Source organism: Spea bombifrons, chromosome 3, assembly GCF_027358695.1.
Source record: "Spea bombifrons isolate aSpeBom1 chromosome 3, aSpeBom1.2.pri, whole genome shotgun sequence".
In the NCBI taxonomy this organism is placed as follows: domain Eukaryota; kingdom Metazoa; phylum Chordata; class Amphibia; order Anura; family Pelobatidae; genus Spea; species Spea bombifrons.
Window position 1 is genome coordinate 71,276,637 of NC_071089.1, and position 16,371 is coordinate 71,293,007.

General features: G+C 37.1%; 1 protein-coding gene across 1 annotated transcript in view; it reads right to left on the reverse strand.

The window, feature by feature from the left end:
• The window catches only part of LOC128483992 (uncharacterized), an 80,284-nt gene that overhangs the window by 40,929 nt on the left and 22,984 nt on the right, over nt 1-16,371 (reverse strand). The window contains 17 exon segments of the mRNA XM_053460313.1: nt 296-364; nt 1,399-1,526; nt 2,283-2,391; nt 2,698-2,922; nt 4,796-4,930; nt 5,113-5,226; nt 6,093-6,303; nt 7,183-7,382; nt 7,951-8,043; nt 8,812-9,075; nt 9,646-9,742; nt 10,270-10,379; nt 10,815-10,946; nt 11,718-11,831; nt 12,634-12,733; nt 13,589-13,701; nt 16,277-16,342. Of these exon segments, the coding sequence (XP_053316288.1) occupies nt 296-364; nt 1,399-1,526; nt 2,283-2,391; nt 2,698-2,922; nt 4,796-4,930; nt 5,113-5,226; nt 6,093-6,303; nt 7,183-7,382; nt 7,951-8,043; nt 8,812-9,075; nt 9,646-9,742; nt 10,270-10,379; nt 10,815-10,946; nt 11,718-11,831; nt 12,634-12,733; nt 13,589-13,701; nt 16,277-16,342 (2,280 nt within the window).

Consider the following 16,371-nt stretch of genomic DNA (forward strand, 5'->3'; position numbering starts at 1 on the left):
AATAACAAAAACTCAACTACCATAGGCTGCCTACATCTTCTTTCAGCCAATAGCAATGAGCCAAGGAAGTGTCCATATATTGAACCTTCCACCTCTTTATTTATTATGTATCAGTTGATAACGTATATTTATCTATTATAGTGGTTCCTTTATTTATTGTGGCTTGGTCACCTCTAAAAGATTGTGGGCCCAAGCACACATTTTATATACCATGATACTATATATAGCATTTAGCGTTGGTTTAAACACAATTAGAACATTTTCATACGAACTCAGAAATGGTTGCTTTACGTACCTTTACAGTTTCTGTTTTTCCAACCCCTTGATCTCCTTGTAGGACCACACCACTAAACTGCTGCAGCATCTTTAAAGAAAACAATTATTAATAATAAAATGTCCCCACAATAATAGTCATTATATAAAAGGACAAGGTCACATCTGCATCCAGAACTTCACAGGTCCATTAGTTAGATGGTTCTGAAAAAACCTTTGTTTGACATAGACGCTATCCTTTATTAGACCAATAAGTCTACATCCATTTCCCTCATTACTAATGCTTGGACATCTTGTTTGTCAATCACTATTTGGTACATACTGAGTTTTCATGTTAACTTCCCGTAATGCCAGGATCTGTAGCTGCCTGTGGCACCACTACCATTATCTAAATTTGCCTGAACCATCAACTATCAGCAACTTAGAAACAGAGGACAGATGAGGAACTGTTAAGCGAATCCTGAGAACAGGATGTTAAGATAGCTGGTTCCAGCAACACATACACATTGCATGCTTTCCTCTCCAAACACAATTACAAAAGTTCACAGTTCTGCTTAAGAAAATAATCACATTGTATGATTGAAGGAGCTCCATAGGAACATCTCTGATGCTAAGTATTAATAGTTGTAGATTATTTTCAAAGACATATTTCCTGATATTCTGCAGGATAGATTTTAAAATGTCCCTGGGGGAGGTCAGGTTATTATATATGTACAAAATAAAAACTTGTGAAAGATTGATCACAAGGGAAAACAGACTGGACAATATACAATTTCATTTTGTGCTTGTGGAATGAAACATACTTTGACTTCCTTTGACTTAACTTTACTAGTGCCAACAGATAACAATAGGTGCCATTTAGCAATGTCCTCGCAGCAGAGCACTTGCTGCATGACTCAACTTGGGGCAGTTTTCCATCTTATTCATTTATATGCCATTGTCAGACAAATTTTGAAAAGAACAAAGACAGGAATCGACAATGATCTAATATAACAACAACAATAAATAAGCTTGGTAAGCATGGCTTAAGTGATGGCCAATGAAACCAACATAAATGACACTACTAGTTTTGCAATTTCAATATATTTAACAGTATTATGAGGTTAGCTCCATATATATAATTACCTGTGACATTTTAAGGAAGCATTTTTCAGATATGGGATTCATGATGAAAGGATTCTGTGCTCCATAGAACTCACACCCGTAAACATAATGACCATCAAGTATGTTTATCTCATGTCCGAGCATGCCATCTGTTAAAAAAGTCAATCTGTCTATTATTATTTTATTTCCACAGCTGCTTGCTTAAGGGTGATCTAGAAAAATGTAGAGGTATGTTGAATAGTTTGCAGTCTTCCCACAGTTTCATAGTTTCCTTAGCCTGAAGAAGTGTTTATTGTTACAAAAGTTATAATGGGATCGTGATGCAACAGCTCAACGACCAAGTATTATGTGAACTTAGGTATTGATCTCTGCCATAATTATAATTGGGGAATTTGGCCCAGAGTCTCTGGGTAAAGCCCTGTTTCCCCAGGTCTCCTGGTCAGTTTCTTCTTTCTCTGGACAGGGCAGTGGTGACATGCCCATACTCTGCCCATGTTTCATCAACTGTGGCTAGCCCCAGCAATTAACAAAGTATTTCCCCCAGAAGAGGGAAAGCTCCAGCTAACCACCCTTCGATGTTCCCAGGTATAGCCTAATTCAATGCAGTGTAGTCTACTTTGTAATAATGAGACACCATATTTGCAGGTAAAGCAATGCTACACAATATTTAGCACGGCACTAAATGTTTATATACTACTTAATTCTGCAAGTAATACTCAATTAAAATAGTTCAGAGTCTATGGGAATCTAAATCTTATATGTGTTGTAGATGACTTTTTAATGACTGTATTTCTATATATTTTTTTTATACGTTTCCAAAATGGCGGCTTCCAGTAGCTTCTGTGATGTCACCAACCCACAAGTACTTAGAGTTTTCCTGCAGTCACTCAAAATGTATTACTCACCATTTTCTCTCATATAAAATCGTATGGCCCTCTTCCATTCAAAATCAGAGATCTCAATATTTTTTTGGGACATAACGGTATCCATAACATCACGAAGGTATAGGATTTGCTGTTTCAAGAGAAAGACATTTTATAGAAATATAGAAATTGCCTATCCATAAAAGTAACACTATTTTCTTCCATACTAAAATAAAGTTATTATACGTTTAATTGCTCTTTCTTGTTGACTCTCAGTACACCTTGGACTTAATTCAATGGCCTGTCTATAATCTAAACTTTTTCTAAATCTAAAAACATAGTAACAAGTAAGCAGTGCTCAAATACAAGAAATGAACGCTAACGCACAAATACACGTACGTTAACACATAAATTAACATGAAATATTAGGATTAAACTAATAAATGAGTAACTGTACCATTATCATATTTTCCAGTTTCAGTCTTTGACACTCGGAGACGGGCTCCTCTGTGTTCTTCCAGTGCCCTTTGGATACCACCGAGGACAGTTTAGTGACAAACCCTGAATATTTTTTGAGGGCACGGAACTGAGCCTTGCGGTCCTGCTTCATCTCACAAATAGATGTTTCACAGTCCTTTGTCCACAGGTAAAGCAAACCAAGGACACAGACCTGAGTTGGGTACTGTAGTGAAAAACAAGCATTTTGTGTTAAATAGAAATATTGGTTAAAAATGGGTAGCTTGTGGTTTATTATTGCTAATGACTTGTTTTACATTTTACAAAAGTCTTCATGTTTACAAAAGTCTTCATGAGACTTCTATTTTCCTCTATCAATTGCTGGGATCCACTAAGTTTTATTGTTGGGAAACTCTAAGTTTCACGTGAATTGCTGTGGTGTGTAACACATATATTATTTTTGTTATTTTTTTTTCTCATTCTTTGCATTTGATTGTATATTAGGATAATCATTGTATTGTAATACGTATGATGATATGTGCTATTATTGTCAATCAAATGCATATCTTTCTTTTCTCTACGAAAATGTAATAAAATAAATATTTAAATAAAAAAAATATATTCAAGGTAGATGATTTTAAATGAGTAGGGAGCAAGTGACTACTTGATTGCATACATTTAATTAAAGCCTAGAGTAGCCGACTCTCCAAAATGTATTACCGTATTTGCTCGATTATAAGACGACCCTGATTATAAGACGACCCCCCAAAATCTGAATATTAACTTAGGAAAAAAAGAAAAAGCCTGAATATAAGACGACCCTAAAGGAAAAAAGTTTTACCAGTAAATGTTAATTCATGTAAACTATTTTTTTTAATAAAAGCTATGATTGAGAAAAATATTTTTTTTTTGTTTTTATTTCTTGTATTTTCCAACCTGTCCCCCAGTTACGCACATCTGCCCCCAGGCTTGCCACACCAATATGGCACTGTGGCCCATGATATGCCTTTTAACCCTCTATATGCCACTGTGCCCCATGGTATGCCTTTTGACCCCCTATGTGCCACTCTGCCTCCAGAAATGCCTTATACCCCTATATCCCATTCTGGCATTTAGGGGGTTAAAATGCATATTATGGGGCAGAGTGGCATATAGGGAGGTATAAGGCATTCCAGGAGGCAGAGTGGCATTAAGGGAGTTAAAAGGCATTATATAGAGCACTCTGCCTCCAGAAATGCCTTATACCCCTATATGCCACTCTGGCATTTAGGGGGTTAAAAGGCATATTATGGGGCAGAGTGGCATATAGGGAGGTATAAGGCATTTCAGGAGGCAGAGTGCACTATTAAATGCCCCCTTAACGCCACTCTGCCTCCTGAAATGCCTTATACCTCCCTATATGCCACTCTGCCCCATAATATGCCTTTTAACCCCCTAAGTGCCAGAGTGGCATATAGGGGTGTAAGGCATTCCAGAAATGACACACACACACACACACACTTACTTACTTACTTACTTACTTACTTACCGGTGCTTCCAATTTCCTGCTGTATTGCCGGGGCAGCGGGTTGACGTCTCATTCCGCGGCAGCCGGAAGGAGGTGGAGTTGGCAGCGGGGGTTTGTATGCGTCCGTCGCAAATACCTTCCCCGGCTGTCAGAGATCAGGAACTCTTGAACTCTGATCTCTGACAGTCGGGGAAGGTATTTGCGACGGACGCATACAAACCCCCGCTGCCAACTTCACCTCCGGAAGCACCGGTAAGTGTGTGTGTGTGGGGGGGGGGGCGACGACAGGAGGATCCAGGTCCCCTGCAGCGGTGCGGGGGATCTGGATCTTAGTCTCCTAATCAGACCTCTATTTGAGGTCTGATTAGAAGACGACCCCGATTATAAGACGAGGGGTATTTTTCAGAGCATTTGCTCTGAAAAAAACCTCGTCTTATAATCGAGCAAATACGGTAAATGGCATAGTCTCAACGAAGTAAATCATAGTAATTAAATCCTTCATAATGTATAAAAGTGAAAACAAAACCATTTGTGTTCATAGTATCTAGACTTTTATTTAATGTTATTAAGATTAATTATTTATTAGGCATACCTTTTGTGTCCATTCATAGACAGTCATTCCTTGATTAACTTCTTGAACCACTTCATAGATTCTAGTGTCGAGTGACTTACGTATAATTTCTTGAAGCTTACTGAGCCAAACGCCTAGTCCAGGAGCAATGGCAACCTGCAGTCACAGGGGCTCTGTTAGTTTTTTACTTAACTTTATTAATGTATACTTACTGTTTACGTTTGCAGTATGAAAATTGCAAGAAAAATGCATGCTAATGAAAATAGATCAGACTACAAATAACATTTTCCAAATTTATTTTGTGGTTTAGCCTCTGTATCCCAGGTGAAAGAACGCACCTGTTCTTCTAACTGTAACATTTCCCCTGCATGCCCTCTGACAGCTACCGCATTCACTCTCTTTTTAGGCTCTTTGTGTGGAATGGGCTGATTTCTTTCATGAGAAACGCCTGCCTGAAAAAAAGGGCATGATCATAATCATAATTAATCATAATTATTACAATAGTTGATCTCATCAGAAATAATATTTTTTGCCTACCGTTGATGAAGACAGCCATTGTGTGTTGTGTCACACTTGGTCCATGTAATGCTCAAGTTCAACCCCTTTCTTTCATGCACAATGCCCAATTAACCAATTGCTCAAATAAACCGTGACCCCAGTAAACAGGACAAGATGCTTTAATAATAAAGAACCCAAACTACAAATGTCAGACAACAATAAAATGTACACTTTACAGCTCTGTGTAAACAATTAAACAGAAAACTCATAAAAGGAGCTGTGAAAACATCAGGTCATAATGTAAATGCTTCCCAAAGCTCTTGCTACTCTAGACAACCTGTTGGTTATGTGAGGATTTCCAAGTAAAGCAAACTAATAATACACAAATAAAATAAATCAGAGGAACACAGGAGGTCCTGCAAACAGGACCAAATAAGGACCATGAGAAGAATCTTTTATTCCAAAAACAGCAGTCAAGTCTGTCTTGACTGTTGAAAGCACTGCCAAACATAAGGCTCTGATTCTAGCAATACGGTTGAGACTACTACCCCTTTTTGGGCAAGACTTTTCTCCTCTAGAATAAAGGCTTGCTCACTTTTGGCAAATGTGATCATGTAAAAGAAAAGTGATTTTTGGTATAATAAGCTATAATATAGCTACAACATTCTTCAAAATAAAAGAAAAGTAATCATTAGTAAACATATATAGAACAATTTATAAATATTCAGTTCCATAATTTATAACTAAATAAATGCATGATTTATGTGAAGAATAAAGTGTCTTCCTTCCTAGTCCCCCTGATATATATGCTGTTACTTACAGATTTAAGAGATCTTTGAAACACACTTTCACTGTCTGTTATGTGAGTGGTGCTCCGCTGTCCTACTGACAGCCATCCTTCATTACCGGATCGGACACTTAGGAAATCAAGGGTGGGAAGAGACGTTTCAGCAGGTTCTTCTTCAGACTCTGTACTCTCCTCCTCCTCTACTGTCTCCACATCAATAGACAAAACACCCCCGAAGAGTGACCTGTATTTAAAAATATCATCTGTACAACTTGCAGTAGACATTTTGGCATGTGTCTGTGTGTTATTAGTACAGAAAATGCTTTTTAAATGATGAAATCATAGTAAATGCATAAACTGATCAAAATGTGTTATAGGATGCTAGTATACATCTACAGAGGTGGTTAAAGATCACAAATAATTGCGTAACACTTTAAATGACCAGAAAGTTGAACTATGGTCATTTACAACTATATACTTCTGAATTCAGTCACCTAATGGCAAGTGTAGACGGAAAAGGTAGAACATTCCATTAACCAGAACCTCCAAGGACTGTGGATCAATTGGGGGTACATGAGATTTTGTTTAATTAGCGTCAAAATCGCTATCCTCACAATTTTGACACTTGATTTACCTTGGTGAGATATTGAAGGTCGCTTTACTTGAGTGTTTTTGCAGCATTAAATTACAAATATATAAGAGCGCCTAAACTCAAATAGACTATTATATTCAATGTTGTTTATTTAGGGCTTAAAAATATCTGATGTCCAAATATTTATTTTACCACATAAACAATACATTCCTAGCTAAATTGAATAAAGCCACCACCTCTGGAATACATCCTTACATTCTATCCTTATGTTCTATTCTATTACATTCTCTGGATTATATCGCTTCTCTCCCCCTGTCTAAATATACTTTAAATGTATTAAACCTATTATAATAAATTATTCAGGAGTAAAAGCATAACAAGGGGATACATCATTGAAGCTCTGATGTCCATGTGATTGCATATGGCTACCATCCTGCTGGTGCCCCTACGTTCTATTGCATTAGACAATGAATTTAACGGCATCCATTAGCTAACAAGCTAGCACTTGAAGAAGATAATGTTGTCATTTACCTGAAATGGTTCTGGAGATATTTGATATCACAAGGATGGCTGAGCACAGATAAAAGTGCTGAGTCGGACAAGAAATAGAAACGGGAAAAGGCCTGTCTCATCCTGCCAAGGTAAGAATTAAGTGAACTAAAACAGATTTCCATTTCCTGGTAGAAACGTCTCAGGAGGACCTCCTTCGGGACATCTCCAGTGCAGCAACACTAGAACATACAAAGGAAAAAATGTTCATGTGATTCTCCTTATATTTGGGATCATATATTATCCCTAATCCATTTACAATCACTGATATACTTAAAGTATTAGAAAATAGTTTTTTTGGTGGGAAGTTTGGAAAGTAGTCATATGTCACAGGATCCTATTGGATGAAGACTGGACCATTCTATTGTTTGGTATTTCACATTGCACCAAACCACTTTTTTTTATACATAACAGGGGTGGGCTGGCAATTGCCCCCAGGGTTGCTCTAAATTGGTTGAGTCCTACCCCAACACTTTTGAACAAGAGTATTATTATTAGTATTATTTGTCAGCTGCTGAACTAAACTTAGAATTAAAAAAACTGCTATGAACATGTGCTGGAAATGGTTGTATGGCTTTTGTCCATGAGAGAAGCATCGTATGAGGTTTTGCTTATCTTTAAATTTATATTTACACAAATATTACAGAAATGCATTTCTTACATTTATAAAAATAATTTTTATATGATAGTTCCTGGGTTTTATAAATGTAGTGACCCTTGACGAAACTTGTATAGATAATAGATAATTACCTGCAAAACATTCTTTGTTTTGTATGTAGAACGCATCATCAAAATCCAACTCCTGTTCACTTTTGCGAATCGCCTTGCCTCCCTAGGTAGTTCCTAATCATATTTAGAAAAAATAATGACTGGTTTAAGGAACCGATTTAATGGAACTAAAAATAAATACTGTGAATACAAAACAAACCCTCTAAAATAGGTCTGAGAACAATGAACACCGTAAGAAAGGCAATGTTTGTTAAATGCACACGCCCTAAATAACGATTTTTCTAACATTTTGTTCAATGTTCATTTAAACAAGAAATGTATGGCAACTGATAAATTATAATTTGTAGAGCAGATGTCTCAAGTAGAATTCTATTAACAATATTTCTTTTGGATGGAAAGTGCAAAACAGACAAGCTCTATGCAGAAAATGGATGTGGGGGATGCAGTAAAAAAGGGTAGGTGATGAGCGCATAAGGGAAGGGTCCCTCATCCTTTTCCCTTTTATAGGGCACAGTGTCCACCACTTTCACTGTCCATGATGTGCAGTTCAGGCTGCTGTCAGTAAGGCAGAATGTATTACACCCTAATCCTAGTGTAGTAATGGGAATATCATAGCCTGAATTTCTCCTAAAAATAAAATAAAAATTGCTTGGGGTTTAAATGATACTTTTAAGGAACAAGGATTTTCAGATTCCTTACATGGCAAGACCCTGATCATCCCCCATGTGTGCATCTTTAAGTTGTTTTCCTATTTTACTCAAGTTTCATAACAAGAAGCGTTACAGCCTCGGGAATCGTATTAGTTTTAAAAATATATAATATATTGTTCAGCTTCAAATAACTGTCAATAGGACTTTTTCAGAAAGCTCTCTAATCATTTACCTTTATAATGGTGGGATTACTAAAGATGTCCTCCAAATTTTGCCACAGCTCCTGCACATCCATCCATAGCTCCAGCACCTCGCTCACACGCTTCAGTTTTTCTGCCCACGTTGTTGCTTCCTCTCTTAATGGGTCTATCTCTTTTGAAGTCAACATTTGTGCGAGAAGAATCTGAGCATCTTCTAACTCCTCAAGCAACTTTAGGGAATCCTCTTTTACCAGAAGCACCAACCCCTTGTTTCTGTAAGGGGTAAAGCTGAGGACCTGTGAAAAATTATAACGGACTGTTGTTAATATAACACTGTATTGTACTGTATGAACATACCTACACACAGTACAGCCTTTATTTAGACTATTTAGACTACAGATAATATCAGCCAAGTGCTGCAGTGGTGATAGTTGTACTCTATAAGCAGTTGATGGGCCACCGGCATACTCAGGAACATTCTGTTACTTCTGGAAGATGGCAGGGGTGTGCTGTCAAGCCGAGGAACAGGCTCGCAAGGCAAGATGACAAGACTGGCCCCAACAGATGAAAGTATGAACTGGACAAAGTTGGTGTGGGGAGTGGGCAGAGACACCCCATTCACCCAGAGATCAAAGGCTATCCTGGCTCAGTGATCAGCTGTTATTACTGAACCCTCCAGGACAATCCCAAAGAGTTCCCAACTTTAGTTGTAGGTTGACCACATTTTACTATTAAGCAGAGCTGCTAGTTTTGGAACACTCAGCATTAATTCTATTATGGCTTGGTATGTCCAGTCTGATATAAAGGACTGGCTGGGTAGAGAGACTATCTTTGCTGCTCCATGTCTGCGTCAATGTACAGCTTACCTGCTCACTCCATTCTTCTTCAACCTTTCTCATTTTGATTTCAAAATCCATCTCCTTCTTTGCAGCTTTTGCTATGGATATTAGTTGATCTTTAAATCTGTAATAAAGCAAGGCCAATGTATTAATACAGCCACAGTTTGGCAAACATTAGCATGCTATACAGTGACAATTTGATATTCTGCATTAATCTATTTCATGTATCGAACAAAAGGCTTGATCCCCACACTACCTCTGCTCCATATCTTATGTTTCTCCTCACCCCATTCCCTCTAGACTGTAAACTTACAAGCAGGGCCCTCTTTACCTAATGTATTGGTTTGTCTTAGTCTGACAATTCTATATGCATTGTAAAAAGAGCTGTGTAAATTGTTGGTGCTATATAATAATAATAAAAATAATAATAATAATAATAATAATAATAATAATAAATGTAATAATAAATTAAAATTAAATTATGCACAGTACAAACATTGCTTCCAAAGGTGAAGAAAATCAACATTAAAGTGTTTGCAAGTGCGATCAGAGCTGCCAGTAGAATAAAGAAGGAAAATTACATGTAAATAATCTTTCAATAGAACATTATCATGTAAAAGATCTAAAGCCACGTGAACTTTTCCAACATACTTCAATAATCCAATGTCGAGTATGTGAGAGATTTTGAAGACATTTGCTTCTAGAGGGAAAGAGCTTCCCGTGACAGACATAACCTGAAGCCAGTGGCGATTCCGAATTTCCTTGAAAAAGAGCAATGTAAAATTAAACACGTAAGAGAACACATAAATGCAGGCAAATTGATTTTTTTTAAAGTGCTCAAAACTTCAGTGGATGGGCTTGGATTACCTTATCCCTCTTCCAGATCCATGGGTAAGAATACAATTTCTTATTTAACAAATATAATAATCATAAAAGTAGTTAATATTATTATTATGATTATTATATTATATATATTATTTGTTAAATAAAAAATAATTTTATCTAGGGTCCTATTACTAACTTTACACAGTTCTAACGGCTACCATATTAATATAATAATTTAGTACTAATGTAACATTAAGTACTTAAACCTGGCTGTTATCAAGCAGAATGTAAATTACTGAGGGATCTACTGTGATGTTTACAAAATATATTATATGAATCGCTCATTACCATTGCTTCCATAAGCAAATTACCTTGGACTTCAATGCGTGCAGAAGTGGAAAGATGTCTACGTAAAACTTAACCTCTCGTGCCATTTCATTATATGCATCCCAATCCTTTAGTTTGTCGTTCCAGATCAGGCATTCGGACCAATACTGTTCAACCTTCACATGGAACACAAATGGTAAAAAAAAACGCAACAATTCTAAATGTAGAATACATTTGGGGTCATTTAGAAATGTCCTTGTTTTTCATGAAAACAGCTAGCTGTGCTAACATAATTACAAAACGGTTTTCTAATGATCAATTAGCTTTTCCAATGTAAACACAATGTGCCATTGGAACACAGGAGTGGTGGTTGCTGATAAAGGGCAGATATTCCATTACAAATCAGTTGTTTCTAACTACAAGAGTCACCTACAATATTAACAACATCTGCACTGTATTTCGGATCCATTTCATGTTATTTCAATGGACAAATATTTGCTTTTCATTCAAAAACAAGGAAATTGTGACCCCAGACTATGCTACAGTTATATATATATATATATATATATATATATATATTAAAAAAACATCCAAAACCTCTGCACATTTTAATATCATCCGCATTTGTTCAGCAGCCTGGGTGCAGTGGGGTCAATAGCTATCAATCCAAAATAGCCACACACTCACAGGACTTGGCAAATAAATAAATACCATGAAGAAGTCTATTAAGTCTAGAACCTAAGAGGCTTATCCATATGAAGACCTTACATGCATTTACCTGTCTCCCTGCTCCCCAGATCTTGCATGAACGCAACACTGCCTTACTGAAGAATTCAATATCATGCGCAGACAGACAGATATATGTATATATATATATTGCCACATTGCCCTAACTGATCTTAATCTGTTAATCTCTGTTAATACGGTGATTTGTACAGTTAACAAACCTCCTTATTGCTTAGTGTCAGGTCTACTTCTGCCCAAAGGGTGTTTTGAAATTTCTGATCAAAATCAATGAATTTCTGGAAGAGGACGTAAAGGGTTCCCAGCAGCTGCAAATCCTGAAAAGAAACATGTGGGTGTAGAGAAAGCTAGTTAGCATGAGCACCATTATGTTTTAACGGGGAAATAAACAGTTTAAAGCACAATCTCCCAAATGTTGCTTTTGTGTATAAACAAAATGTTTTTGCTTTTTTTTTAAGTTTATGTTCTTAATATACAACAGTTTCATAAATAACTATAAATAGATCACAAAGCCCTTTAAAGAGTATCCTATGCCACTAAACAAAGCAAAAGTGTTTTCTGGCCATTTACAATGTGGGGAAATATGTTACAAAAAATGTAGAAGCATGAATAAAATATGAACTATTTCAGATGCTTGTTGTTTTAATGTTTTATTTGCATAAAGCTGAAAAAATATATGTAGTATCAATAAAAAAAAATATATGTATATGTTTTCTGCTTTTAGGCAACAAAACCTATTGGTGGCCTCACCTTGAGTGACCCAAGCTCAGACTATTGATTTGGTCAAGAGAAAAAAGTGGACAGGGCACGTTATATATGATTAAAAGATTACTATTGTGGATGTTTTTGGGCACAAAAGTAATCTTAATGTTATGTCTAATGCTAGGTATATTTATAAAAGTGTTTTATTCAGGGCCTTGGCAGATAAATGTTATAAGTGCCACCTCCGGGTGACTCCAGCAGGCAGCTGCTCACTAAAGAATTAGTAAAATGTTGAGAATAAAAATACAAAATTAAAATCATTAACAAATGATGTCATAAATTGTTACTGTAACACTACAGAAACAACATGTTCCCAGTATTTGCTAAATGCCCAATGACGTTCATTTATTACTGTACCTTCCCTGTCCTGTCTAGTTCAGGAAATGGCTTTGGAACAATATTGAATAGTTTTTGCACCGCGTTCAGAGTCTCCCTCTTGGCATTATAAATCTCATATCTGCAAAAAGATATTTGTGTTAAAATAAATAAAATTGATGTGAGTTTAGACATATGTAAAAATATAGTAACTCTGAGAGACAATACATTAAATACCCACATAAGCAACTAGTGCAATGAGCTGCGTACTGTGAATAGGAGGTTGATATAAGAACTTGAAAATAAAATAAAAGGTTTATTTAATATATTAAGTTGGTCTAAATCGCAGATAGCACATTTGTAAAAAGAAACAGGCTTTCTATAACTATTTTAATAAGACGGCTGGTGCTTACTCTTGCAAAAACATTAAAGGGAACTCCAACCATCACAACTGAATTTGCTTATTATAACTACGTGTAGCACTTTCCAATAAATATATGTCACTTATCTAAATCTTTAGGTTTATTTATTTTTTAGAACTCCCAAAAAAGGCATTCATTTGTAATGGAACCATATCAGTAGCTTAAGCAAATCCCAAGGGTTGCATTTATTCATGTGACTGACGTTTGGGGATAAAAACCAGCTCTTGCTAAAATCTGTGATCCAAGAGATACCTTGAGCATAGATCGCTCACCTGCATCCTAACAGGTATAGATCTTCGTACTGCCTCTAGAAACATCTATTATTTCTTTCCTACAATGCCATTTTTCTGCGTTTCCATTCCCCTGCAGATAATTGTTCTGCTTGAATCACTGCTTTTAAATCCTTGTGTTGTCTGCATGACCCAGTGTATACCGAACAAGCTAGTGTAAATTCTATAAAATGTATCCCGCCTGCAACTAACATATTAAAACATCAAAAATGTATGATGGAATTAAAATAGGAAGCTATTGTTTCACCTAATCTTGTCCCGTTAAATGTGGACATATATACATACTTCTCCTTAAAGCTATGCAACCGTTCAACAGCTTCCTCCGGTTTCACGCCAGGCGCAGCAGGACCTTGAGTATCGAAATTGTTTCTAAACTGGATGACTTCTACAACAAAGCTCTGGAAGAAAATCACATGGATGAAACAATTTTACTAAAAAAAAGTGAAATATTATTTATAAAACCATGTCCAAAAATGTTTAGCTAGAGTAAATAAGTAAATATATATTTACAACAAGAATCCTGTAGCTTAAAACTTAGATTTTCAATACCCTATTCTTTAAGACATATGTTTTAGCTATTGGTTGAGGTACCACCTGTGACAAACCCTATAGCATGAGGGCCATACATGTCACTTTTAGGGGTCCTAAGCACAGTCCTCTAGGGCAATCAGAGTCAGGAACAGCAGCTTTGAACAAAACAGCGCTTTATTTTAACCGCTTAAACCCCAAAAACCAAATCATAAAAAGAAAACCTAGCTCCCAATTGGAGCCCTCTCTAACTGAACTATGCTGGTCCAGACTGACCAGCCTAATCACCCACTAACTCAACCTCCCAGCCAGACCCAGCTACGCCACCTCCCCCAGACAACACACAAATGTCCAGGCAAGTATTGCCTCACTTGGCTCAGGGATGGTCTTCTTGTGCAGGGCCTCTCCTTGCCCTGGGAGCGCAGGGAACTTCCTCTTCCCCCAACAGTCTCTCTGAGTATCAGGCTCGAGGGATTTTTAATGCCCAGCACCTGTGCCTGATGCCGGCCTCATAGAAATCCTGTACTGGATCCTGCAGACTTCTAGCCTCCTGGAAAAGGCGGCATGGATTTTCCACAGAATGGGGGAATGGAGCATTGGTCCGCCCTGCTCTCCAATTGCTCCACCCCAGGGACCCGTATTTACGATCTGGATAGCACCTGTACCCAAATGCCAAAATAAGCATCTCCCTGGGGTTTACACCGTCACACACCTAAGACTAAGTCAAGTCCTCTTGAGTTAAGCCATTGTGAACTATTATTTATTCCAATCACTGAATGGATCAAGTTTGCTGTTTTCTGTCAAAACCCTCATATTGCCATTTACTTTTCCACTTTTCCATAGACAATGCACTTATGTCATGACATATAGTGTGGCAGACTTATTTCACCAGCCACGGTTCCAGAGGATTGGAACTTGGCAATTGTGGTACCGCTTCACCAGAAAGGTAGCGGGAAAGACTCGGCCAATTACAGCCCACAAAGTCTCTTACATAGGCAGCTGGGAAATTCATGGAAACCACTCTAAAGAAAAAGATTGGTACATTTCTGGATGTAAGTGGAGTGCAAGTGCAAGGTGGGGTGCAAGGTCACAAACAACATGGATTTATGCAGGAAGATCTTGTCAAACTAACTTCATTTATTTATAAAATAATAGAGAGGTAGGAGCCTTTTTTATAGTCTATCTGGAATTCAGTAAGGAATTTGACACTGTCCTTCCTAGAAAAATTGCAGTGTTTGGATGTCAAAATAGTTGAATGCATAACGCAATGGTTGAGTGACGTAAGGCAGAATGTTGTAGTTAATGCTGTGTATTGAGAGGACGGTATTGTTAGTAGTGGGATACCTCAGGGATCAGTATTGATCATATTTTTTAATATTTTATTTGCGATATTATGAAAGGCAAGCGGTTTAACTAAATTAGAAACATGCCCAAGCGTGTGGCAGCTGCAGTTTAACGTTGATAAATGTAAAAGCCCAAGGCAGAATATAGCATTGGGTGCACTCTTCTATCGGTGGCAACAGGGAAGAGAGACTTGGAAATAATTATTTCCGATGACTTAAAGGTAAGCAGATGCAATAAAGCATCAGAAAAAGCAAGCAGGATTAACAGGAGGCATGAGTAGCAGGAAGAGGGAGGTAGCTCTGCCACTTTACAGATCTGGTCAGGCCTCACCTACAGTATTGTGTACAGGAAAGTACAGGAAAGACATTAATTTCAAAGGAGAACATTTTTAGAACAAGGTCATAGTCTAAAAATAGAGTGTCAGAAGTTTTGATGTAATATAAGAAAGTTTTACTTAACTGAGAGGGTGGTAGATAAATGGAACAGTCTCTCATTAGGAGTGGTAGATGCTAACACAGTATGGGAATTTATACATGCATGTCATAGGCATTAACCCATCCTAATTCTAAGACAAAACCAAGGACAAAGATCTTACATCAGGAAAAATTGACAAACTAGATGAGCTGAGAGGTCCTTATGTTTCTATGGAGCCATTTGGCATTTTCAGCCCAAAGAAACGGGTTACTCCAAAAATAAACTAAAGAGAGAGCTCAAGAAAAGCAAAGTGAACAAAATGCAATACCTTCCATCCTTCATCGCTCTAAGCGTGGGATCGGGTTGAGGGGGTATAGATGGGCTCTATACTTCCCTGATTAGTTTTTTATTAGGTACTCCCACCCAAAAGAACGTGGGGTGGGGAAAGAAGGGAGGTTAAACAGAGGACTCCAGTTTCTTTTTTAATCCTTACTAGACTGACCACTCAACTTCTTTGTGAATAGACCTGAATGTTGCCCATATTTTATCAAACATTTATCATGTATCAGTAAGGGTGTTTGTGTCAGTAGCCAATGTGTATATTTAAGAATCATATAATACACTCGCCTTAAAATGTTAAAATAAAGGTGAGTATCAAAGTGTTTTAAAAAAAACTAAAAGTCTCACTTTTACTTGTTTGTCGAGTTCTTGCCTAAAGATGTCTTCCTTCTCCTTTAGCAACATTTCTTTAACCTGTGAAACAAAATAAAAATGACATATAT